Source organism: Misgurnus anguillicaudatus, chromosome 3, assembly GCF_027580225.2.
Source record: "Misgurnus anguillicaudatus chromosome 3, ASM2758022v2, whole genome shotgun sequence".
NCBI lineage: Eukaryota > Metazoa > Chordata > Actinopteri > Cypriniformes > Cobitidae > Misgurnus > Misgurnus anguillicaudatus.
The window spans coordinates 31585018-31612704 of record NC_073339.2 but is presented as its reverse complement, the minus strand read 5'-3'; the positions used below and the strand labels follow the sequence as shown (position 1 = coordinate 31612704).

General features: G+C 36.4%; 2 protein-coding genes across 2 annotated transcripts; one reads left to right on the top strand and one right to left on the bottom strand.

Moving 5' to 3' along the window:
• Positions 1-4615: 4615 nt before the first annotated feature.
• Positions 4616-10418, bottom strand: uchl1 (ubiquitin carboxyl-terminal esterase L1 (ubiquitin thiolesterase)). The gene is made up of 9 exons (XM_055205477.2): positions 10274-10418; positions 10159-10170; positions 9597-9725; positions 9079-9214; positions 8204-8289; positions 5671-5718; positions 5268-5337; positions 5124-5182; positions 4616-5031 (listed from the first exon to the last, which is right to left on the bottom strand). The coding sequence occupies exons 1-9, from the start codon at positions 10304-10306 to the stop codon at positions 4948-4950; spliced, it is 657 nt and encodes a 218-aa protein (XP_055061452.1). The 5' UTR covers positions 10307-10418; the 3' UTR covers positions 4616-4947.
• Positions 10419-14656: 4238 nt separating this feature from the next.
• anxa5b (annexin A5b) lies at positions 14657-27409 on the top strand. The gene is made up of 12 exons (XM_073864490.1): positions 14657-14725; positions 19070-19154; positions 19466-19560; positions 19684-19797; positions 19879-19969; positions 20077-20156; positions 21210-21260; positions 23152-23249; positions 23358-23449; positions 25336-25394; positions 26462-26584; positions 26665-27409. The coding sequence occupies exons 1-12, from the start codon at positions 14723-14725 to the stop codon at positions 26725-26727; spliced, it is 954 nt and encodes a 317-aa protein (XP_073720591.1). The 5' UTR covers positions 14657-14722; the 3' UTR covers positions 26728-27409.
• Positions 27410-27687: the final 278 nt, after the last annotated feature.

The following is a 27687-nucleotide window of genomic DNA, read 5'->3' as shown; positions in this document are numbered from 1 at the left end:
CTCCAAATGTTTCCTCGTAAACTTTGCTCATCCAATGTGCTTTTTTGCAAACTTCAGGCTCACAAGAGATCTGTGCCAGTTCCAATGATGTCTTCAAGCCATTAGCTGTTACACGTGGGTTCTTTGTACTTCATTGAGTATTCTGCGTTGTGCCTTAGAAGTCTTCTTGGTTGTGCGTCCACTTCTAGGAAGGTATTAAACTGTCTCCATTTAGACAATTTCGACTGATGGATGTCTAAACATTTTGGGATTGTTTTGTATCCCTTTTCAGCCTAATGGAGCAACTCTTGATCGGATATCAATCAATCAATCAACACATTTATTTCGGTCCTCACACATAATTTCCAAAACAAAGAAAATATATACATACATATCAACCGAAAAAGGTGCAGGCTGAAGCTTATGCTTATTTTGCCTACCCTTTATACATAATTACGCAATAAGCGAATTGGTCCATTCAAAAGAAACATACAGTTACATAAGACAATTTATGAAGATATAAATACAAAGGTACACATATATATATATCGTAATTAATTATTCATATTGATTTTTTGTAGTTTTTTATCAATTTATTTTTAAACATTTTCTTAAATGTACTAAGTGATGTACACAATTTTAATAGTGTTAAACTATTCCATAGTTTAACTCATTTAACAGATATACATCTGTTTTTAATATTGGTTCTTGCCCTTACTTTTATAAACATATTAATTCCTCTTAGGTTATAATGACTTTCTCTTATTTTGAATATCCTCTGTACACAATTTGGAAGTAAATTCTTATAAACTTTATACATGATCTGTGCAGTATAAAGGTCAACTAAATCAACAAATTTTAAAGCTTGTAAATTTATAAATAATTTATTTATTGGTTCATAATAGTCAGCCCGTTTTACAATCCTTATTGCTTTCTTTTGTAACATATATATTGGTTTTGTATTAGCTTTATATGCATGTCCCCACACCAACACACAAGAAGTAATGTATGGAACTATGAGAGAACAATACAATGTATAAAAAGTTTTTTCATTTAAAATATGTTTTATTCTATTTATTATCGCAGTGGATTCAGACATTTTTGTTTTTACATGGTTTATATGTGGTTTCCAGCTTAATTTATTGTCTATTGTAACACCCAAAAATGTATATTCATATACTCTTTCTATTTCCTTCTACAAATCATAATTTTAGCTTTGATATTACTTTGTCGATTGCTGAATATTATGAACTTTGTTTTAGTCAAATTCAATGAAAGTCAATTATCATCAAACCAACTTTTTAAAGCCATCAATTCAATTTCAACTGTTTTCAGGAGCTGCAAACTTGGCAAACAATACCATTTTTAAATTTTTTGACACTTTACAAATATCATATAGCATATATATATATATACAATACAAACAATTTGGGACCTAACACCGAACCTTGTGGAACACCACAAGTAACTTTCATTAGATCAGATTTAATAATATTTATTTGTACAAACTGATATCTTTCCTCAAGGTAACTGCTTAACAAAGAAAAGGCTTTTCCTCTTATACCATATCTCTCCAATTTCCTCATTAATAAACTGTGGTCAATAGTGTCGAAAGCTTTTTTTTAATCTAGGAACACCCCCACAGTATATTCATATATCTTTAGAGATATCTTTAGAGATGCATGGTTCATAAGGGCAGATGATCTTAAAGACAGAAATCTTAAAATGTTTGAGTGTCTTTTTATCAACCAAAGTTGCATTAAACCACACCTTTAAACTCATTTTATTTCTGACACAAATTAACTTTCATTAAAGTAATTTGTCTATGGGTTCACTTACTTTTTCCTCCAGCAGTGTGAATAAGTGTTTTCAAAAAAGACACAAGAAACTATAATTATTTGTGTGTTGTCAGCTTATACACATTGTGTTTGTCTATTGTTGTGACCTAGATGAAGATCAAATCACATTTTATGGCAAGTCACTTGTAGAAAACCAGTTCATTTTGAGGGGTTCTCATACTTTTTCTTGCCACTATATTATATTAGAATATCTAATAATTCTCATGCTAAAATGTGTGTTTTTTTTCCTGCAGTACAATATATAACCTAATGTGTTATTTTACCGTCTGATGTAATACTTCAACTGTTCTCAAAGAGATGTCTACTCTTAATCCGATTTTCGATTTTATTTGGTGCCTCTGTGTCTGACTTGAAATATTTAGTCAAGGTAGTATAAGAGCAAAACAAAATTTCTTTGCCATTGCAGCTTCTCCAGACCAGCTGTACAGTACAAGCTCTGATGACAAGGGATGGCTACAGTATTTACTTTTTTCTAGACTCATCAACTGTTGTATGTTATCCACACAAGAAGCAGCAAAAAGGGTCAGACTTGACAGCTGTTTTTACCACGCTTGTGACTGCAGGCAAACCTTGCTGAACAGTCAATAGGAAAACTTCTTAAACAAAATTAAATAAACTCTCAACACAAGCTCAACCTGTATACCTTTTCAAAGAGTAGGGGCCATTACAGTTAACTACTCAGTGGGGCACCCTGGGCAGTGGGCCAATGAGGAGTACAGTACACGTTTAAATGGGCACGCTTGTTGCCTTGACTGTATGATCGATGATTTTTTTTGTCTTGAAAATATAATTCTTAAATTAAGATGCTTTTTCTTGATGAGCAAAACGACCCAAGAAAACAAGTCCAGTTCCTAGACCACAAACATCAAATCCAAGTGATTTTGTGCATAAAACAAGCAAAAAAATCCGCCCATGAATTTTTCTTGAATTTAGTGTTTAAGAAATATGTTCAAGGTTTTTTTTGCTTACCCCATTGGCAGATTTTTTTGCCTGTCCCTATCTCTGGTCCAAAAACCAGACCCACCCTGCCATGTCGCTCCGCTCATCAAGAAAAAGCATCAAGAATTCTTAGATATTTTGTAAATACTTTTTAAGTTTTACAGTTACATTACATTAACATCACTGATGATTTGGTTTTGAAGGGATTTATCACTGTGACCTTAGTGAACTTGTAAGATATCCTGCATTGTAATGACTTGTCATGATGCTGCAAAAGGTACTTCTCCCAGCGGTCTTAGCACTGGAGGTTCCACGGTGGTCTTGTCTACAATGGTTCCATGCCCGATGGTCTCTGTGGTCCAGTCTCTGTTATCATGGCCAAGATGGCTGCTGCCCCACTGAAAAAAAACACTGGTTCCATATGATTGAATTCAGTTCTCTTAAAATGGATCTACGTAATTCGATTATGTACACCAGTTCAACATAACGTTAATTAATGTTAATTTCATTTTAAGAATACTTAATACCATCATGTGCAACCAGTGTTTTTTTCCCCGTTCTTCTCTGGTCTCATCCTCCCACCCCATATCTGCCTTGGTCCACAGCTCCTCCATTTGTCCTTTATTGGTGTTGCCCTGCACTTTCACGTTTACTCTGTATCTTCTCCCTCCTTCATGGTCCTGGCTCACCCGATCCCTCCTGAACTTATTTATGGGTTTATGGGTGTCAGGAGCCACACTTTTAAGGGAGATGTTTTGTCATGAGTCTCTTTTTGGCATTTTCTGATGTTTCTGTTGTAGTTCTGACCTTGCTACACCAGCCAACTTTTTCTCACCATCTAACAGTTTATAATTACTCAAAATATTTCGATAGTTTATTGATCTAACAGACATTTGTACATACCATAGATTCAATAGAATTCAATGTTTGAAATACATTTTGTCTCGCTGTTTGAAAGGTGTAGCTAAATAGCTTTGCAATGAGTAAATAAAGGTTTCCCACATTTAGATAAAATATTCATTTGATTTTGCTACTACAAAGCATTTATTTTAGTTAATTTAAAATGTTTTGGTTCAGAAATAAAAATGTGTCTCTAACCAAATGTTTCTAATAAATGCTGCAATTTACATTTAACTTGTTCATTGTGGCGTTGCTGGATTTTTTAAAATGGCTTAATTAATTTTGTCCCATCAAAGTTTTTATTTTTTCAATGAAACTTTACAAGTTGTTGGCATTAACATGAAATCGATAGGGAATGAGAAAACGTATTTGGCATGCCGCCGGAGCTCTGAATTTTAGCCCAAACCCAGAGTACCCCCCCCCCCTCTCTAAGGGATGGATGCACTAGCAGAGAATGAGGTAATGGAGGGATGCTGCCAAAAACCGTCACAGGACAGAGGTGAGAGACAGCTATTTATAGGCACCTCGTTGAAGTGATTGGTTAAATCACATGACCATGCTCCTGCCAAACTTGGGTTAATAAACTTCATTAAAAGAAAATGCCTTTAAGTTTTTCATGGGGTCTTGCAAAACAAGGATAATTTTTAAAGGTGCAATGTGTAAATTCTAGCAGCATCCTGTGGTGAGGTGGTGAATTGCAACCATCAGCTCAGTCCACTGCTCACCCCTCACTTTTGAAACACAGAAGCTACTGTAGCCACCACCGGACAAACATGTCATCGTCGTAGTCAACATAGTAAAAAAAGTGTGTCTGTTAAGGGCAAACATGGTGGCCCAAAATGGCGACTTTCATGTAAGGGGACCCATCAATGTATGTAGATAAAAACTTATTCTAAACTTCAGCATCTCAATACAGCACACTCAATATGTACACATGGTAACAGATCATCATTTTTATTTTGCACCTGCTCACACATTCAAGCCAATGAGCTCACAAAACAGTTTTCCTCAATATTGCCCCAGCCCAAAATTCACAGAAAAAGAAAATGTACTGTAAATGAGGTACAGTACATTAACAAAACCATTAACACTGGTGTTTACATACAGCTTAGGAATTGTAGACAGAGCAATTAAACAGAAATTCACAGTCAGACATGCAGGCAGTTTGTGTAGCATGTATCAAGAGGCGGCACAAGCCTTCTGTGCTATGGATAGTAAGTATTGAGTAATTGAAGGGTTTTCCAGAATTGCTCACGGTTCGGCCTTGTGATCAGGCTTTACAAAGAGCCACAGCAGAGAAACGCACCTCGTCTTTCTCCCGCTCCATAAACTCACGACACACCCTTGCCGCATCCTACAGAGATGTACAAAAATACATAGAAAACACTCATTAGGTAGTAAAATACTGAAACTACTTAAGCCTGTGCAAAGACTAAATATGCTTACCACGACAAAGCTTTCTGGCTTTGTGGCTCCATGACTCACAGGTCCATCCACTCTGCCATCTAAGGAGAAGACATGTTTTATGGTCAGCACGAAAACTGATACTTGGTCATGCCGACACATAAGACACTGTCCATTTACACTCACCCAGCTCATAAAGTTGACCATTTACATTGACAAATGTAATAAAATGGAAGTTGACTTTGTCTGCCTCTGGCTTTAGGATACAAGACAGCAAGAAAAAAGGTTAACTTGAATCACATTAACAATCCATTACTCTAAGGGGTGGTTTCCCGGACAGGGATTAGCTTAAACCAGGACTAGGCCTTAGTTCAATTAGGAAATACAACTTTGTTAACAAATATGCCATATGACTGAAATCACCACTTGTGTGCTTTTTGAGGCAAAACAAAGGGCACCAATGTATTTTAAGATATGTCAGGGAAAAGTGTTTTTAGTTTGGACAGCTCTTACATTTATATTTTAGTCTAGGACAAAGATAATCCCTGTCTGGGAAACCACCCCAAAGTGTTTGTCAGTCACGTCATACCCGACACTCTCCCTCAGCAGCAACCGCATCATGAGTTTCCTGGATGACCTAAAAGAGAACAAAACACCTTGATTTTAAAGACCCTAAATTGCTTACCAGTGCACTAAAATAGTTTAAGATATTGGTTTTTAAATCCTTAAATAACCTGGCCCCCTCTTAGACGACATTTTGCACTTGATTGTTTACATGACATATTTCTGTATTTGGCTCAAGTGTTGTAGTGGGTGTGAAGACCTGATGGGACACACTTAGCACGTGTTAAAATAAAGCAATAAGCCCCAAGAAGCAGTGGGTTACCAGTGCATTTTATAACGGCTAAGGGGCGTTGTTAGGCACGACGCGAAGCGGAGTGCCTAAAACCCCCTTAGCCGTTATAAAATGCACTGGTAACCCACTGCTTCGCGGGGCTTATTGCGTTTATAAAACGGTTGCTTCAAATTATGTATAGCAGGATTTCATATAATAAAACACAGCAAATAAGTTGTAATTATATTAGTACAGATATTAGTCTTCCGCCAAACAAAGTAGTTCCTTAGACTCAAGTGTGTCTGCAACAGAGCGGTTCCCAAGCAAAACAGACGGAGCAAAGACACAATGAAAATATGATTCATTAAGAATGTGGTGTTTATTTTCATAAATTAACATTCATCTAATTTATACATTAACATTTATACCGTGCAACTGTTGACGTGTGGATCAAATATGCTTGGAAGCATTAACACTTTCCCTGCCAGCGTTTTTTAAAAGAGTTGCCACCCAGCTTTAGTTAAACATTAATGCCTTCCAGAAAAATGTTCTTCTTTAGATATATAAACATACAATATATCAAATGAAAGAACAGACCCTCTGCTTTCAAACAACAAAATAAAAACGTTTCACCCTACCTTCAAATGTTCTTTTATCCTCTCAAATTTTGAGCAAAATGTTGGGATAATTCCATTTCTGTGAATGACTTTTGTTAGAGATCCGATTCAGATCGCTGATCAAAAAATACACTTGAGTTTTAAAGTGTTGAGTGAAAGCATCAGTGTTTATGTTGTTGTGTAAGATCGCCACCCAGTGGATAATATACGGTACAACTACTCCTCACGGAAGCATTAATCAACAAGAAAACTCAACAATATTTATTGACACTTATCTGGATATCGCCATTAATTGTTTAATTGTTGAGGATTATAATTAATACAATATAATATAATTAGCCCAGCCAATAAATCAAAATTGACAACAAAATCCGACATTTTGACAGTTATTTTCTACAGTACACAACAACAGTGGCGCAGTGATACAAGCTATGTAATACGGTTTGAGCCGTGGGTTTACCGGTGAGTTTTATCACAGCTGAGAACGCGTTTCAACCAATCAGAATGAAGAACCAGAACTGGCCGTTTTATAATATCATTCGAGGTAGTGGCAGCAATTTGCAGCAAAACGTATATATTTTTAAGTTCTCTTTAAATAAAACAAACAAATAATAACATTTGCTGAAAGATTATCTACACCTATGTGAAACTTTCAGAAGCAGAATTCTTTGCACTTGTAAAAACTCTTCATTTTGTGCATGCAGCTTTATTTAAACAACACAATTAATGTTGTTTCTAATTATGTTTCTAATTAAGCAGTTGCAGATATTTTACAAAATACATGCTGGCACCAATGAAATGTGCAACACTCTTCTTTTAATCTATAATAGATAAATCCATTTATTAACTTACGATTTAAAGTTTCTGCAACATCTCGTGAGGTTTAGGCAAAAGTCTCACGATTTCCATCCAGAACATGGTACATGATGGGGCCTTGAATACAGATTTGTAGCAGTATTCGAGATTGTGGGTTTAGTGTATGTTAAGGGCACTGGCACTGCACTTTGCCAGTTTTAAAACTTCCTGTCACATGCACGCGCTCTCGAGTTGCAAAGACCACAAGTGTGGGTATTCGTACGCAGTCTAGGTCAAGAGTCACGACTTAAGACTAGAGGTGATCGTGCATTTGCACTAGTTGGACCACGTCTATGGAATAACCTCCCTTTAACTGTAGCCATGTTTTATCACCCTGATTTTATGTGCATTTTAAAGTACTGCATTAAATCGAGTGATGAACAGCAAATTTCAAACAAAAATCCCTAAATTCGCAAACAAATTTTACAGAACACAGAAAGTAAACACTGTCCGCAGGGCTTGTTGTCAACAAAAGCGGGTTGATTTCAGTGGTGGCAGGTAAGACAGCTCCTTCTAGCCACTTTGGTGGGTTGAATATAATTTTGTAGTTGTGGTTTTCGCCTAAAAGCTATGTAAAGTAATAAACAATGCGCATTGCATATAAAGAGCATACAGTATCTGAAAGCACACGTCCAGTTTTGTGCAAAAGGCCAATTAAACCGTTGAGGGGAGAGAGGTTCACGCTCGCTCATCATCAGCTTTTGAACTTTTGTGAAGCAATAATTCCCTCTCGACAGTTGTCAGAACTTCAAATATGGTCCTAAAACACAAAAAACATCATCATGTATGTGTATAATGTGACACACTTATCATACCTTATTTTTCTCAAGTTCTTTGGCTCTTTCTGCAGCAGACATTCCTGAGGTGGCTTTTAGAAAACTCTTCAGTGCAGAGTTGTTGTCTAAAAAAGTGCAAATAAGTTTCTATTTTAAAACTGGAACCTACTGTCTGACCTATATTAAAGGCGGAGTGCACATTGTTTGAAAAACGCTTTGGAAAAGGAGACGGGCCGACTACCAACACACACTTGTAGCCAATCAGCAGTAAGGAGCGTGTCTACTAACCAACATCCTTGCCGGGTTGCGCATGTGTGGGGCGGGTCTTTTAAAAGAAGGTCCAGATTCTACTGGGGTAGGGGCGTGTCTGTTTAGGTGATTTCAAATATCAACATTGGCTTTCAAACATTGTGCACTCCGCCTTTAAAATTACCATTTAGATTTTTTCACAAGTTTGGCTATTAGGCTGTGTCTCAATCAGCTCCCTTATTCAGTAGTCTGGGCACTGATCAGGGAGTCTGCCATTTTAAGGGCTGTCTTGATCGCAAAAACCTTACAGTGCACTGGAACATTTGTTCCATAAAAATTCCCACAATGCAACGCAAACCGAATTACTACAATATGCTTAAGTAGCCACGTCACAGGAATATAAGTGAACAGTGTCCCAATGTGAAATGAGCTAGGGCCCTTACTAGTGACTGAACCTGCCTACCCGATATACTGATTCACGGCCTCGAGAGCTGGGGAGCGGATTGAGACACAGCCTTTTAAGTCTGCTGACAGACCTAATGTTGTAGAGCAAAGTCAGGCTAGCACAATACCAACTGTCTCTTAAACAAATCAATACAAATATCCTCCCATTCTTCCTGTCCTGCTTTGATAGGCATGTGTATCATGTTAATGTCTCTACTGACCAAAATCAATAGTGTCCTGGTTGTTCGCCACAGCATGTATCAAACCCACAGTTCCACAGGAGTTGACCACGGTTTGTTTCAGAAAATATACGCCTTGACCGTCGACAACTGACTGTTTGGAACGAAACTCCTCATGCTAGGAGACAGACAAAAAAGGTGGGGGTTAAAAGTTATATGGGCATTTACTAATGGTACATCATGCAACTCCTACTTCTAAACTTAACCTTGTAGACTACACTTAATGTTGGCTCCTCTAACAAAAAGATAAATGCGCTCTCGCACTTGAGTCACTTTGGATGAAAGCATCTGCTAAATGAATAAAATTTAAGTGTAATGTAATCCTTTTACTATAAACTGCAAATAATGTATATTCAATATCTAGCACAAAAAAACCAAATACATATCGGGCTACACTTCTGATACTGTATTTAAGGACAACTTTGAGTGTCTCTAAACGTTTCCCACACAACATGTCTAAACCTCGTGCGGGCCACGCCCGTGTGTGTGTGTGTGTTTACCTGTTGCGTTAATGGAAAGAGCAGCATCAAGGCACAGCATGGTGAAGGCACCCCGGACAAAGACTCCTCCTCTAGACCCAAAACATCCACAAAACGCCAACTCGAGCCCACACCCAATTTACTCAATACCTGCATAAACAGCATAATTATCTTTAACAAATGCGTCATCAAAAATATTATTAATGGTCACACACATCATAAATATTATTAATGGTCACACCCACACGATTGTAACGTTAGATAGGCCTACCTTGATTTAATCGTTATAATTTGAATCTAAAAAATTATTGCATGTTAAAATTAAATTGTATACTATTATTGCTTAACATGAGTTACGTGTTTCGGTTAAAAACTGTAACTCACAAGTCACTCATAAGACATTTATTCCAAATTGATACATCAAATTAATAAATCAGAGCCAGCATAAGGTTTATCAGTGAAAGTGGATATGTCCACGCCCTTTCGATGTACAGTCTGGTCCAGTTCAAGACACCATAAACCTGTCCAGCAGACAGTCTCACCATCATCATCACCATTTCATCTTATGACTCAGCGAACGTACCTTGTTCAGCATCTGAAAGCGACACAGACACAAATATGTCGGTCAAGAGCAGACCAGAAAAGTGAAAGCATACACAAGTGTGCTAGCGAAGCTAAATCGTGAAGTAATGATCAACCTCCGGGTTTATCTCCATCGGTTTCCACTCCATGCTTGCAGATGTCAGTTAGTTTCACTCTTCCGTTATCGCGTTTAGCGGCGACGCCCGAGAAAACACGAATCCGGCCAAGCGCGCACGAGGTTATATTTATATCCGACCGTCATATTCCATTTCCACAGACAGTAGGGGGGTCCGCTCAGACACAAGAGCTTTTCAGGTGCAGATAGGACAGATGTCCACAATGTAGTGCAACTTTTGTCATGTATTTGCCGTGTGGAAAAGGGACATGGTAACAAGGATGAGAGAGAAATGGGATAAAGTTATTTGAGATTTTTCTGAAATAGATCGCTCCGCCATCGGGCGATTCTGGAAGGTACCACCAGTATTATTCAGCTGAATCACTTGATTTAAAAAAACAGTCACTCTAATTTTTACTCATGTTTTAGTGTTGCATAAATCAGAAACAAAGTAACAAACATATAAAATCAGAATGTGAGTAGTTGTGCATATAGTATAAAAACGTACATTTATACAGTGTTGTTTTTACTTTTATCGCATTGAAGATCAAAAACATTGTCTCCAATTTTTATGCTTAGAAATATGTTCTAAACCTATATGAATTTCTTTTTCTGATAAACACAAAATAAAATATATTCATAAGTAATGGTAAGCAGTAAGCACACAGCTGATTGTAACCATTAACTTCCATAGTAGGAAAAACAAATATGAGGGAATTCAATGGGTACTGTCAACTGTGTGCTTAACCATCATTTATGAAAAAATCTTCTTTTGTGGTCATCTAAATAAAAAAACCTCATACAACAACATGACGGTGAGTAAATGATGACAGACTTTTCATTTTTGGGTGAACTATCCCTTTAAGCTATATTGTTAAAGAATCTTTCATTAACATCCCTGCTGAAAAAACAGCATACCAGCAAGACCAGCATATGTTGTGTTTTGGTGCTGGTTTGCTAGTGAACACCAGCTAAACCAGCATCAAACCACCATAGACCAGCATAATTCCCATGCTGGTCCATGCTGTTTTTTCAGCAGGGATGTAATCAATAAATTACAATAAAGTATATTTGGTGTGCTCTCCAGGAGGGCTCTGAGCTCAGAATATTAGCCTAATCGCCCCTCTTTAACTGGGATAGATATGCCAGTGAGTGAGGTGATGGGGTTGATGCTGCAAAAAAACTGGCACTCATGGGATAGAGCAGAGGTGACCCACGGCAATAGAGACCTCTTCACGCTGATCAGATCCACCTAAAAGGATCCAAATGTGAACTGTACTCACACCACGCTTGGGTTCGCATTTGGATTCTTTTGTGGTTCGAATTCTTTTTGACATGCGAAAGCAATAAGGGTCACGGTCTGCTTCGCGTGTCGTTTTGACGTGTATCAAAATCAACTGCTGCACAGAAAGCTGGGGTCTCGGTTCTCATGAAGTTGTGATGTGAACAAGAAAGGGTCTGAGATCACTTCACCAAAAAAAGAAATGGGTCCTCCTTTGAGTCAACTATATTGTGAATACCAAAAGGACTGAGGTCACATTCGGCTAGTTCCTTTTCTGGTTCACTTTAGGTCGGCTGTTCTCAGCTCTGTTCCTGGAGGCACATTTTGCACATCTCCCTCAACTGACACAATCAGTGCAGTTCATAGAGATCTCTACTAATGATTGAATCAGATGTGTTAAGGTCCCCCATACAGAATGTGCAGAGCAGTGGGTCTCCAGGAATAACCCTGAGAACCACTGCTTTAAGTGAACTGGGTTTGTTTCTTTCAAAACGAACTTGAAAACACCCTTAGTTAAATAAACTTAATTTAATGTCCCCAGAACATATCTATTGTTTTAAATGTTATGTGTTGTAGTGGGAAATGTTTTGTGTTCCCCCACATAACAAGATTTCTGATCTTACATATTCAACATGTTCAATATGTTTGATTTTTCGAGCAAATTTAGATGCTCTTAACACACCGTGCACCACAAGATAATCGGTTCAACCAAGAAGAAGATCGGGAGTATTGTTGTAAGGGGGGAAATCGGCCCGATTATCTTGTGGTGTGTACCCGGTTTGTATTTAAGAGTGTTTATGAAACTATTGAGGTTGTGTGTAAATTTCAAATGTGCTTTCTTTTTGCTACAATTATTTTGCTACATTTTACCTGTGTTTATGAAACAACACCTCTTGTGTGGTGGGTTCATGTTTTTGTTACTCAGACAATGTTTAAGAGACAATGTCTAGTAGACCACACGCGCACACACGCACGCACACGCACACACAGTAAAAGTGAAGAGTCTGACATTTTCAAGGCCTTCCGAGTTAAGAATCATATCATCTTGATTGTGATGATGAGCCACACAGACAGAGCTACTTTTTTCAGACACAGCTGCATACGTGTTGTCCCCTCCCGGCGAGTCGAACCTAAGTTGTAGCTTCCCTGCTGAAAAAAAACAGCATACCAGCAAGACCAGCATATGTTGTGTTTTGGTGATGGTTTGCTAGTGAACACCAGCTAAACCAGCATCAAACCAGCACCAGCATTAACACCAGCTACCAGCACCAAACCAGCTTTAGCACCAGCATCCCATGCTGGTCATATCAGCATATGTTGTGTTTTGGTGCTGGTATGCTGTGACCACCAGCTAAACCAGCATAGACCAGCATAATTCCCATGCTGTTCCTTGCTGGTTTGATGCTGTTTTTTTCAGCAGGGTTTGGTAACCGTTATTAAAATGATAGCAAATAAAACCAAAAATAAACATCTTCACTTAAGCTTAATCACAGCTAACACAAACATAGTTGTGCTACAGCAGTGATCACCAACCCTATTCTTGGAAATCTACTTTTCTGCAGAGTTCACCTCAACCCCTAATCAAACACACCTGAACCTGCTAATCAAGCTTAGCTACCAAAAAATTAGATGCAAGGTTGGATCTAAAGTAGGAAGCGGGGTAGATCTCCAGGAACAGGGTTGGTGACTATGCTGCAGTAACCATAGTTTCATAGTTTTTGTGGTAAAACCATTGTTTTACAAATAGTAATCAATACACCAAATACCATGATTACTTCACTGTTACTATTATAAAGCCATTTTTATTTTTTGGAAGGGAGATAATGGGAAATGTAGAATAGTTTCCAAACGACAGAAGGTAAAGTGATTGGGACAGTGAGTGCAGACAGGTGTCCATGCTTGATATATAATACGTTGGATGGATCCTTGCATGGTAACTGCAAGAACAGGACAAAACTCTGACATGCACGCATTATACAAATACAAACACACTCAGAGGTCCTAGGTATAAAAAAAAGTAAAGTTACATAACATGTACAATTTCTGCAGTCTTATCCATTGGACCCAAACACCACATATAAATATGAGGAGGGGGGGCACAGTATTTATATGTTCTTATAGAAAATGAGCCAAGGTAAATGAGTCTGAGGTTAAGAAAACAATTACTTGCTATTTCTTTTAGTAAACATTAAAAAACTGGTCCCATAGATCTGAACACCAATAGAGGCATACATGTGTGATTGTAAAGAGGTCAATAGTTTTGGCTGTTATTGTAGTCTTAACAAACTGCTTAAGAGCTACTGTCTTGTTCTTTGATGTTCTTTTCACATTGTGCCTTCTGTAAAGCTTCAAAGAATGGAAATTTGACATAATCAGCATTTTACAAGCATCCATGTGGGACGGATTAGCCTACTATCACAGTAAAATGTTATGTGATACCCAACCCTGTATTTTTTTATTAGTAGTAATGTGTTGCCTGGCAAAAAAAAGTGTTTGTCTTATATAGACAACGATAATAGCTATTGTGTTGACCAAGAGGGTGGGGGACTGCATCAAATTTCACAGTCTTGAACTTTTAAATGGCAAAGTTTTATTGTTTGCAAGCTTATTTGTGAAGTGCTGAGATTTTGTGCTTTGCTTTGTGTACTTCACTCGTATGCTTTAGAAATGTGATTCATCTCTGTCATGTTCCTATTTGCATTAAATGTAAAAGAAATTAAAAACGACATTTCCCATAATTCATAGCGTTGTGGGTCGCTGCCAGGGTGTGGTTCAACCAGTAAAACATGTTCAGCACTCTGATCGCAGTTTATTCCTCCTACTGGCGTACTTCTTTCCTCATTCCTGCTGCTGCTTTGGTCTCTACTGCAGTCATCTGCGCTTACACAAATACACTTCTTTCGGTAAGTGCAATAATAAGTCCTCTTTTTTTTAACACGTTCCTGCCGTATATTCTATTGTACACAGGTATTAGTTACCTGTACAAAGTTTTTGTGCATAAATTTTGTATTTTTCCTATTATACACGTTTCCTAAACTACATAAAAACAACTTTGTTTAAAACCACAACCACATAATTTATATATTAACATCTGTACTTTGTTAACTGTACATGTGTTTACGTTTATTTTCAGCATATACTTCTTTGAAGCACTAAATCAAGTCAAAGATGGTAAGTTATCTTTTTTGGCAGGTCATTCACTGTTAGTCTACAATCACTTTTAATACCTTTATACAAGCGGTTATTCACAGATAGATATGTCGATGTGTAATTTACGGGGAATAATGCTATCCTAAAGTTTGTGTAGTCGACGCCCTTGCTTTCACAGCTGATCAAATAATCCGTGAATAAAGAGGATATAATCTTCTTTTAGTAAATCGGCCGTTTACTCGTCATTGTATTAGCAGTGCTTTTATTGCTGTACTGCATATTTACTGATCGTAAACTGTTTTAGAAGTTAAAGATGAACTTCACACAGTTTAGAAAGAAAGTTATAGTAACACACTAGTGTAGATGAGTGGATGAGTCATTGGTGTGGGCTGAGGGCGTTTCTGCCTGTGCTCCCCTCTTCTGTCATTAAGAGCGTTCGACTTCATGCACCGCTGAGCAGACCGTTTGACATTAAAGTACCGCGAGAGCGACTCGAAAGCTGTTGTTTGGACAGCTCTCGCGGTATGTTGATGTCATAAACCGACCGGTATGCGCAGCGACGCGTAAAGTCGAACACAGCTTGTTTATGCCTTTATTTCAAGTAAACTGATGCATTGTTTCCGCTAACGTGACACAGAATGTTAATGTTTTATAAATTGCAAATAAAATTATAGCCTATAATGTAGCTGTTTTTTCTGACTTCACATGTCAGATTTTGGAAGTTTACTGTCAACAGAAATGTAGCCAAGAGTTGGTTTGTTTTTGGTTCTGAAGTTGTTGCATTATAAATAATGTATCGTCTTTCATAATTTCATGTGCAAAAATGATGTAAAAATAATATAAATGACGTTGAAAATAAATGACTTTTATGCACATTCAATTATAAAAGATAGCTCAATCAGAGTTGATAAAAAATTAAATTGCAATCATGCTGCTTGTGATGTGAAATAATAATAAGTTTTTCTTCATCCATGCATAAAAGTTATTTTTGAGCTGTTTAATCCAAATAGACGAGGGCTTGCCATTTTAGGATAGACCATACCTTTAATTTCCATCTATTTGGATATGTATGTTTACTCTATTGTACAGGCAGACTGAGTAACCTGACTCTACTTATACAAACTGACTACTATTGTTTGCATAGTATGACTGTGTTTGTGCTATCAGCTCTTTCAGTGTTTTTTAAAACATCACCTGTTTTGGACAGATCAAATCTAGAGCGCATGATGTTACACATGAGCCAAATATAATCTGTTGTATGGAGTAAATTCTGAATGGCTGACATCAGATTATTAGCACAGAAAGCTTTTAGGCCAGAGTTTGCTGAACACATTCCTGTGTCTGAGACATTGTTTTAGACTGGAGGCAATGTATTGTTCCCCTTTGCAAAACAACAAAAATGTCATTCATTTAAATAATAAAAAATGTGTCAATAGTAATTGGAAACCCGCAAAGAACCACAGTATGCAAGCTTGCTTACACTCTTAACTCTTTCACCGCCAGCGTTTTTTAAAAAAGTTGCCAGCCAGCGCCAGCGTTTTTCATGATTTTCACAAAAGTTTAATGCCTTCCAGAAAATGTTCTTCTTCAAATATATAAACATACAATATACCAAATGAAAGAACAGACCCTCTGCTTTCAAACAAAAAAAAAAGTTTCATCCTACCAGTAGTTCTTTTGTAATCAGCTTTTGAATATGGGTAGGTTTTTGCAAAAACACCACATTTTGAGCAAAAAGCTGAGATAATTCAATTTTTGTGACGGACTTTTCATAGAGATCCCATTCAGCGCGATCTTTAAAACAGACACCGTCATGCAGCAGCTTGCCATAGGGCAATACTTCCGGGTTTAAAAAGTTGCGGAATAATAGCGGTATTGCGGAAAGACGGAAATACTCGTCATTGGCGGGGAAGCGTTTTCTCTTGATTGATGAGATATCTCGTCAATGGCGGGGAAAGAGTTAATTTAGTGATGCCAATTAGAGTGATTTGTAGATGCCACACACTAGACTCTACCTAAAAGATTTGGGCTACCCACACTTGTGGTCTTGGCCACTCGAAAGAGTATGTATGCGCAGGAAGTAAGTGCGCAGTGACTGTCCAGTGTCTTAAAACTGGCAAAGCGCAGTGCCCCTAACCCACACCATCTCGAATACCGCTTCGGACCGGTATTCAAGGCTAAGCGTATCCCACCTTGCATCATTTTCGAGATGTAAATCGTGAGACTTTTGCGAGATGTCGCAGAAACTATTAATTGTTAGTTAATAAATATTAAAATTTTGGTAGTAAAACGTTAAGTGTTGCACATTTCATTTGTGCAAACGTTATGTATTTTGTAAAACATCTGCAACTGGTATTATTACATAATTAGAAACGGCATTAATTGTGTTGTTTATTCAGGGACTACTGAATAAAAAATAAACTTTATTAAAGCTGCATTCACAAAATGAAGAGATTTCACAGGTGCAAAGTTTCAAATAATAATGTGTAGATAATAATCTTTAAGTTCAGCAAATGTTCATTTCAGAGTGTTTATTTTATTTTATTTAGAAAAAACATGTAAAAATATTTATTTTAAGCAGCCTAACTAAAAAAAGAATGTTTTCGTGCAAATTGCTTTTACAATCTGGATTGAAATTTGAACACTTGCTAAGTGTGTCCCATCGGGTAAATAATTCTACATGCATATATAGGACCTTTCAACCCAATCTCACGGAAATGTGTATGTGTTATAGTCACAAAAAATTGTATTAAAGGTTTTTTTGCTGTTTTTCGTGCCTCTGGAGCACGAATGTCTTTTTCGTGCCACCTAGCACGAATTTCTATAAATGGGTTTTCGTGTCTGTGCCACGACTTTCTTTATCGTGTCATTTTATATTTTGTTTTCTTATTGGTTTTTCCTATTTTTTTACCATCGTTGCTTGGGGTTTGGGTTAGAATCACTTTCTGTGACTTCCTAACCCAAACCCCAACTCTAACCCCAACTCCAGGCGAGAATAGTTTTAATAGCGGGCGAAAAACATGTAGAAACAAATGCATAAAATTACAACCTAACGCAAACCCTGAATCTAACCCTAACTCCAAGCGACAATGATTTAAAAATAGAAAAAAACAATGAGAAAAAAGGATCTTCACACCCGCTACAACACTTGGGCCAAATACAGGAAATACGTCATGTGAACAACAGTCAAGTGCAAAAACCACAAGTGTGGTGATATTTGGATGCAGCTTTGTTCACCTTTCTCTTTGAAGGTTATCTGGGGACCATTTCTGACTTTTAAAATAACAGTATTGTAACATTGGTTAAATAAAATTTTTGCCATTATAACTTTTTAGTCTGTTTCTGTAAAAAAACACTTAAGAGAGAGGCTTTGATGTTGTTGTGGAAAAAAATCTGAATGACAACATTTTAGGTGGTCTCAGTATTTATAGGCAGAGCTCAACTCTTTATGGAGGAAATGTCGTACTTCCACTTTTTTAAAGCCATGCATTTCTAAAGATAACCATGGACATTGTAATGCTTTGAACAATGTCAAAGCCTCTCTTACAGTAAACAATCATCAAAAACCATTTATAAATACTTTTGAGCAAAATGCAAATACAAATAAACAAGTAACAAATAAAAATTTACCTTACCATGTATTTGTGTATCAGTACATGAGTCATTATTGCAGTAGCTATTGTCACCCAAGGGTCTAAAGCGAGCATCCTTGTGATTTTATCTCTCCTGTGACTTCTTGGATCTGCCAACAAACCCCAATATGTCAACACAGATATTTGATGTAGTATTTTCTGCATTTCAAGTTTATTTTGTGATGTGAAAGTTTTTTAAATTAGATTTCCTTTAAAAGTAAGATCACACCCTTATGAATCAGCATGGTCTTTCTGGGCATAACTTCATGATTTTGAGTGGACAATAGTGTCAGTTTTAGGTCAGAAGTGTGATCTGCTTCAATGAAATATGAAAAAAGCTGAAATAATTTTGTGGTTTCTGTAACAAATGCGTTACGAAATTAAATAATAAATTTGATTTTTGTGTATTGTATGAATAACACACGTCCACATCTGGGACTGTGGTATCATTCCCCAGCCAGCCTCACTCCCTCCCTCCCACACACACAGACATACACACATTACTTATTCAAAGTTTCCATGTGGAAAACTACTGGATAGAGACACGTTTCTTAAAGAGACCGCATTGAGAGCAAAACCAATGTTAAGGTTCCGTAAATTGATTTTCAATTACGAAATGTATCATTTTTCTAAGGGGAAGGAATATGGGTGTACTCAAGTGTTCTGTAATATAAATGCTACAAATTGAACACAAAACAGGAACTACATTATGCAATTTTGTTACTTTATTTAGGCTGGCAGAGGAACAGTGAAGCCACACGCTGGATTCAATGCTAATAATGATGCTGAGGTCCTTTACAAGGCCATGAAAGGACTTGGTGAGTTTGACTTGACGCATTGCAAATATCAACATATCTAGAAAATAAAATGAGTTTAGTTTGCTAATTGATATACCACCAAATTATAACACCTCATGGACAACGACAATGTTTCATTTTATTTACAAAGTGCAAAGTCATATCAAAAAAATATACATATATATTTTCATATGTATTTGTATAATGCTTTCCACAATACTTTCTACATTACAATTTAGAATGATATATACTAATGTATTACCAGGTTATTGCGTCAAAGAAATGTCCGTATTCTAGAAATGTTTCATTTAAAATAATTGTTTTTTACACAGGCACTGATGAGGCTGCTATTTTGCAGCTGTTGACAGCACGTAGCAATGCACAGCGGCAACAGATCAAAGCTGCATATAAAACCCTGCATGGAAAGGTGACATCATTTGCATTCAATATATTATATACCAAAAGCTCACATATGGATTGTGTTCTTTTTCTGTTTGTCTTTCTTGAGTTTGCCTTTTTGTATCTCCTTTTTTTAATAATCTCTGTATAGGATTTGGTGGATGACTTGAAATCAGAGTTGGGTGGGAAGTTTGAGACTCTGATTGTAGCTCTGATGACTCCTCCCATCTTGTATGATGTCACTTGCCTGCGAGATGCCATTAAGGTAAACCGTGTATATTTCTCTCTCTGTCCTATTTATATCAATGTTTGTAGTAAGCCTGTAACTTTGCATTTATTGTCTTAGGGGGCAGGCACAGACGAGAAAGTGTTGATTGAGATTCTGGCATCTAGATCAGCTAATGAGGTCAATGAAATCAAAAGTTTATATAAGCAAGGTAACTGTGCATGTATGTGATTAAATGTTTACATGCTTCTTTTTTGTGATGCATCTGTAGTGTTGAAATAATAATGATTATATATGTTTGTGTGTGTGTGTGTGCAGAGCATAAAAAAGATCTGGAGGAAGCTGTGACTGGTGATACTGGAGGTCACTTCCAGAGGATGCTGGTCATTTTGCTGCAAGTATGCAATCTAATAGCAGTCTATAAATAACTAATATGAGTTTATTTAAGTGTTACAAATATACATTTAAAAATATGAATAATAAACTGTATAAGAATTCAAACAAATTGAGGTTTTACAAGTTCAACATGTTTCACACCTTCATGTTTACTTGATTTAAATGAATAGTTCAGGTTAAATAATAAACTTCAACAGATCATGTTAGAGGTTATTAGAGAAAACTACATAATCTTGTTCCCTAGTTTGTTACAAAGAAAGTCATATACTGTATATTGGATGAATGGAGTCCCAGCAGGCATGTGGGTAGATCTGTGACTTGCACTCTTAGCATGTGACAGGTGTGACAAAATCACATGCCACTGAGCAAAGTTACATAGAGAGGCGTTTTCCTGGACAGGGATTAGAAAATAAATATAAAAGCTGTCCAAACTGAAAACAACTTCCACTGACATACAGTGAGCAAGGTGGGTATTTGAACACCCTGCTATTTTGCAGGTTCTCCCACTTAGAAATTATGGAGGGGTCTGAAATTGTCATCGTATGTGCATGTCCACTGTGAGAGACATAATCTAAAAAAAATCCAGAAATCACAATGTATGATTTTTTAAACTATTTATTTGTATGATACAGCTGCATATAAGTATTTCTAGGTGGGAGAACTTGCAAAGTGGCAGGGTGTTCAAATACTTATTTTCCTCACTGTATGTTAAAATACATCAGTGCCCTTTGTTTTGCTTCAAAATGCACACAAGTAATGTTTTTAGTAAGGCATATCTGTTAAAACTAGTTATATTTCCTAATTAAACTGCGACCTAGTTCTGGTTTAAGATAATTCCTGTCCAGGAAACCATCCCTCAGTCTTGAACTCTCACACACACACAATTTGACTGTGGTTACTAAAATTTCCATTTTGTGCAAAACCACAACGGACAGGCAAAAATATAAAGCCATTAAGGCGTAGGATTGTGAAATGTTTCAAAATGTTTGATATTATTATTATTATTATTCATTTTATAGAATTATATTATTTAGAATTGTATAATTTATCCATAGGCTAGCAGACAGCAAGGTATACAAGAGAACCTGATTCAAAGTGATGCACAGGTAAGTGTGTGTTTTGTAAGGTTACTTTACATTAAGTACGCTGCCTCTACTAATTCTGTACTGCTGATCCTAAAATTATGGCATTTCTTATGCCAGAAGCAACATAAACAAATGACAGCCCACATTTACATGTCAACAGATGCAAAAACAAATTTGGTTGTGGTGAGGTAGTACGGATAAAGTAGAAAACATACTGTTATTGCTAAACATCAAATAATTTAAACATGTGGCTAAAGTTTATTAATACACTTTTCCATATCTTTCAAAATCTGATCTTATAAAGGTTGTTACAAATTTCAGAGTGGATTGCTTCATGAACCCGTGACATTTTAGATTTTACAAAAGTTGGTTATTAAAGGATGAAGCAGCTTAGATGTTTATGAAGACAACAGCAAACTCACGGCTCATTAACCCTAATAAGACCCTTGGGGTCAATTCTACCCCAAGCCACTTTTCTTTAGTTTAAAAACATGGTTCCCTTAATCTCAGTGGAATAAGATTTTTTGACTTTTCCAGATTATCTGTCAAGATTCATATAAAAAAAAATGGGCTTGATTCGGTCGTTCTAAAGAGGCGTAAAAAATCCACTTAATTAGTCCCTTTGAATGGGAAATGCAAAAAAATAATTTTTTTCTTTTTATTTGTCAAAAAAAATCAATGCATCCAGAATAAATCTGAAAATTTAAACACAGATAGGTAGGGCTGGTACTAGAGCACAAATGTTGCATAGAAAATACATGCTCAATCACACACACACACACACACACACACACACACACACACACACAGACAAACACAAACACACAAAGGTATGACTGCCACAGAGAGCATTTCTTAGAGAATTTGGCAAAAAAACAAAGATGCAAAACAAAGATGTAAAATACTCACACAGGTGTGCGCACCACACACACACACACACACACAAACACACACACACACATGTGCGCACATACACACACATGCACAAACACAGACTCACACACAAAGACAGTAAAACTTACACACACACAGACACACACACACACACAGACACACAGAAAGACACGAACACACACACACACACACACACACACACACACACACACACACTTACATTCAATACAATTTTTTTGTTGCATTTTGTAAAAACAGACATTTCAAAATGCATCAAAAACTACAAAAAATTCTACTATTTGAAATAATATTTATTTTGAATCTCCTTTCTAATGTTTATATAAACATAAATTCACAAAATGTATAAATAAAGTACTAATTTGAGCAGTTGGCCACTAACAGTAAAATGAATGGGTCTCTATGGGCCTCTGCTGGTCAAAGTGATTTATTTCCTAAACTGTAACCATAAAACAGTTTTGGCTGAATTCAACACATAACATCCAGATCAATATCTAACAATTTAAATAAAATTTAGATCATAATTTATGTGAATTTTTCATAAAAATTTGATATTTTTCAGGCAAGCTAATGGTGTAGTTGAGGAATTGAGTGGTAAACGGGTATAAAAGTACTTCATATTTCCCAAAACACAGCATTAATGTATAGATGGGAAGTAAATGAAAAAAATTATATACTATTTGTATCATTCAAAATTCATATATTTTTTGTAATCACTCTTTTAATCTCTGGGGTCATTTTTACCCCCAAGGTACTATTACGTATACAGGAAAATAGGGTCTTATGAGGGTTAAACAACACGCTGTTATTTACAAACGCAAAGAGGGCATTTACAAATGAATAAAACATGCTTTTTTTAATATTATAATGGAATGTAAACTAGTCATATACTGCAAAACCAAAAACATAACCGAAATCATAAGTGGACCACAGAAAATATAAATGTATCTATGAAGGAAATGTACATATGACTCAAATAATATTCCCGTGTGGTGTGTAGGCACTGTTTGCGGCTGGAGAAAAGAAGTATGGCACTGATGAGAGCCAGTTCATCACTATACTGGGAAACCGAAGTGCTGCGCACCTTAAGAGAGTGTTAGCTTGAACACACATACAGATGTATCATTAAAAACACTTTTACCGTCTACTTTACATTTTCATTCATGCTGATTCTATTAATGGCTTCTCCTTTATGTCTACAGTGTTTGATGAGTATAGAAAGCTGTCAGGGTTTGAGATCGAGGAGAGCATCCAGAGAGAGACTTCTGGAAGCCTCCAAGAAATCCTGCTGGCTGTTGGTAAGATACCTTGTTAGTTCAATAGCTTATAATGTATTGCAATTAGCAAATGCAACACATTTCTTGAATTTTCTATTCATTTTAAATGCGTTTAATAGGAGTTTACAGACTCTGTTTGCTATGGAAATGCATGAGTCATTTCATTGATTGGGGTTTCGAAGGGTAGTAGCTCTTGACCACGCATGAGTCATACTGTGGGTCAATGACTCAGACATGTAGTTCAATTTATATCTCTACTATTTAAAAATGTGGTTATATTTATGTGTTACAGCCCTTTTATTTTTATAGCTTTAACCTCTTAAACCCTGAGGACCCAGTCCCGGGTACAAAATTTCGTATTTTGACTCAAATAAAATATTCTTTTAATCTTCAATGGTCTATCATGGACCCCAGTAACACATATGAGATACTGTTTGAAAGCTTAGACTCTCTACTTTCTCCAGATATGCATCACTTTGAGAAATCTTTTACTGTAAGAAAGTTATTTACACTTAATTTACACTATCACCCCCCCCCATAATTTTTTATATGATTTAATATTCACATATTTCATATTTTTCAAGTATGACAAACATGGGCAAGTCTTATATCAACTGAAAGCTCTCATTCTCAGGAATAAGGCTACAGCGTTATTTTTGTTCTATTATCAACACATATCCAACAATAGTTGAATGAATAATAAGGTAAAAAATCGTCTTTTGTAAACATATGGGAAAATTGAGTGTGGACTGCCTCAGATAGCACATATAGCCACAAATGATACACCATCTTTTCTCTTAGGTCCTACTCTAAAAAATGAGTCCATTCACAGCATTTTCTTAGGTTGTGTGCATGAATAATCCCTTGCTATTTATTATATGTGCTAAACAAAAAATTAATATTTATATGAAAAATGTATTTTCGGACACTTCAGTAAAATGAAAATAACTTTTGAATGCGACATGCTAAAGAGATCATTCTTTTTTTGGGTGTTTACTGTCTGCTGCTGGTAACAACCAGAACTGTCTGCAGTCTGCTAGAGCACCCAGAACCAGAGTTATACACTATCAGAGGCAGTATTTACAACATATAAAAAGAAAATTTGGTGTTTCCTCATATGAAAAACAACATAAATAACACTATTTGTCACAAACAGCAGCTTTTTATGTAACTTCAAAGGGTTTTCTTTAAAATGATATAAAGCAATTGCATTTATTCCACTGTATGTGGTTATGGTAGCACTTCAAATGTTTTTTGGCAGAAATTTAACTCCATAAGCGTATTATTCCTCCCATCAGTTGGAGTAAAATAACTTTTGCATAGATTATGATAGAGAAAAAAATCTTTTTTCCTCTGTAAGCTGGCAATTGCTGGAATCAAACAAAACTGTCTGCAGGGAGCTGAGGCACTCAGGGCCAGAGTTATACACTTTTAAATAAAAACTTTAGAAAAAAAACATCAAAACGCGCCTATTTATTTTTGTGTTTATTAGAGGACTGACATCACATACAACCATGTTTAGCACTTTCAACAGTGTTTTATGTAATTTCAAAGGGTTTCCTGTAAAATGATACCAAACATTTGTATGTAAACCTCTGCATGTGGGTATGGGAAGCTTTTGAAATTGGGTAGGCCAAATCCAGGCGAAAATCCCCAAAATAGCTTCAGGGTGGAAGAAGTTAAGTAGGCATTACTAAGTGAGACTTTTTTTATACTGCTTTTCATCCACAAACGTGGCGAGGTTGGATACGTACTGGATAAAAATAAGTCAAATTCAAAGATCTAGGACTTCCTTAAAATCACAACAAAAGCTAAAGATACATAAAGTTAAAATAACAATAAAATAAAATATTTATAAAAAATGAATGTAATGAATTGAATATAATACATACTTTTCTATTTTTCAGTGAAGTGTGCCCGCAGTGTTTCAGCTTATTTTGCTGAGTGTCTTCACAATGCCTTGAAGGTGAGAGTGGATGCTTGATTAAAAACCTGATTGTTTAAAATGTTGTTGGTTTGTAATAAAAAGTGTGTTTAATTTTACATTTAATTTCACAGAAACATTTTTGTTTTTATTGTCCTGCACCTGAGCCCTACTCAGATTTTGGAATTGTACACTTATTTCACATTTACTTACAAATATTTGAGAAAAAAATAAATTTGATCAATCCAGTTTTGTAAAGTAGAGTTTCTTGTGATGAAGCAGGGGGATTTTTAATTCATTTTTTTTTTAGATTAGATTTGTTTTTTTATACCTCACATACTGTTTAGTGTCTTTTTTGACTCTGTAATATCAGGAGGGGATATTATGACCCTAAAGTTTTGGGTATCATTTCACAGACGGTCCAGGATTTCTGCGTTTCACTAGATATCAGTAGTGCTGTTCATTAGCACCATCTGTGTTACTACTTGTGAACCAGTGGCGGCTGGTGGTCTTTTTTTGAAGCGCACGATGCGAAGTTCGTCACAACATGTATGTAGCTTGTTATGTGCGTGGTTCGTCATTTCAAAATATGTGTTCTGCACTTTGAGAGATCGTGTGTGCATCACGTGTCATGCCAAAATAAGTGCCTGCTGCCTTGAACTTGAAAGGAGATGCTCGCGTGTGCCAGATACTCGCACAATCTCATGCGTAATCAGAGTTTACTGTTAAGGGAGTGTGTCGCGTGTATTTAGGGAACGTGAGCGTCTCTTTTATCATAAACGGTTTTGACGCGTCTCTTGCAGGCACTTATTTTGACAAAACACGTGATGCACACAGGATCTCTCCACCTGCATGACACATATTTTGGAAAAGGGAACCACACACGTGACAATCTGAACACTTATTATGAATTAGCGCATCCTCGGAAGTGCAGTCACGAGCCGCCACTGTTGTGAACACATACCACACTGGACCATTAATATCTTAATCTAACTAGATTTGGCAACATCTTCACAGATTACTGTTTTATAATTGGTCCTAAATGATGTATCAATGTAAAACAACCAAACGTTTGTAAATGGAGGTGTAATTCTTGTTTTGTCCATTAGGGGGCAGGTACCGATGACCAAACCCTTATCAGGGTCATGGTTACTCGCAGTGAAGTAGACATGCTTGATGTACGTGCCGATTTCCGCAGGATGTTTGCAACTTCTCTGCATAAAATGATTCAGGTATGCTTGTCCATACAACTTTTAACAATTAATTTGATTAAATTTGAAATGTAGCAAAATTATCTCTTATCCTTCTGCAGGGCGACACCTCGGGTGACTACCGTAAAACCCTGCTTCTGCTGTGTGGTGGTGATGATGCATAAGCCCCACAATTTATGCTTGGGTCATGATCCCATGACTCATGCGTGGTCAGAAGCCGGTGGCTTTCGAAACCAAAACCCAAAACAACCTGTACTTTTTAAATCAGTTGAAGGATTTCATGTTTATCTGTGGATGTGCAGTGCATAGCATTGTCTCAAGAAGCAATAAGTGAATTTTGTCATTCCAGTTTTATGAGATGTGTAGTAGACTTGTGTGACCAAAGTTATTGTGGTAGAAAAAATCTGATCTCTGTTGTAAGGCCTTAAAGCCACAGAAAAAAATCCTATATAGATCAAAATACAAATCTCATACAATTTCTCATTAAATACTTGTTAATGTAATCTACAAAGAAGGCCAAATTTTTTACTCTGTGAAGCAATATTTTATATAGCTTATATTCTGCAATTTTTCACTTATTTATTGTTTGTACGCTCACTAAACACCATGACATTTCAGTCTATTGTTATAACCACTCATAATTGGAATTATTAGTAAGTCTGTGTCTATATATTACCATGTAAGCTTTTTGTATGTGTGTATGTATCTAAATTTGTGGCACTTAAATGAGAGGTTTGCTTTAATTGTTCAATAGTTGGGGCAAAAGGGTTTTGGATGTAATTGAAGCCTTGTAATAAAATTTTCATAACAGTTCCACTAACTATAAACAAAGAGAAATAAAATTAATCTGTCAACCTCTCTTTTAAGTTAATTTTGAGTTTAAGGTTTACTAATATCAGTAAAAGCTAAAACGGGTGCTACTAAAATGTTTCACATTCCATTGCCTCAATGTTCACAATAAACGCTTACTGAAGTAAAAAAACGAAAAAAGCCATCAGTACTTACTTTGTGTTCATCATGTGTGCATGTATTAACACTTACAGAGTTTTGTTAAAGGGGACATATCACGGAAATCTGACACTTTCCATGTTTAAGTGCTATAATTGGGTCCTCAGTGCTTCTAT

Bases quoted from the DNA above. Each gene is read 5' to 3' on its own strand.
- uchl1 (XM_055205477.2), bottom strand. From the start codon at position 10,306: ATGGAGTGGAAACCGATGGAGATAAACCCGGAG. The intron at 8,290-9,078 runs GTCAGTAGAGAC...GCACTTTTTTAG, and splicing joins CCAGGACACTATTGATTTTG to ACAACAACTCTGCACTGAAG. The intron at 5,183-5,267 runs GTGAGTGTAAAT...TCTTCTCCTTAG, and splicing joins TGGTCAACTTTATGAGCTGG to ATGGCAGAGTGGATGGACCT.
- anxa5b (XM_073864490.1), top strand. The intron at 19,155-19,465 runs GTGAGTTTGACT...TTTTTTACACAG, and splicing joins CAAGGCCATGAAAGGACTTG to GCACTGATGAGGCTGCTATT. The intron at 21,261-23,151 runs GTAAGTGTGTGT...TGTGGTGTGTAG, and splicing joins TGATTCAAAGTGATGCACAG to GCACTGTTTGCGGCTGGAGA.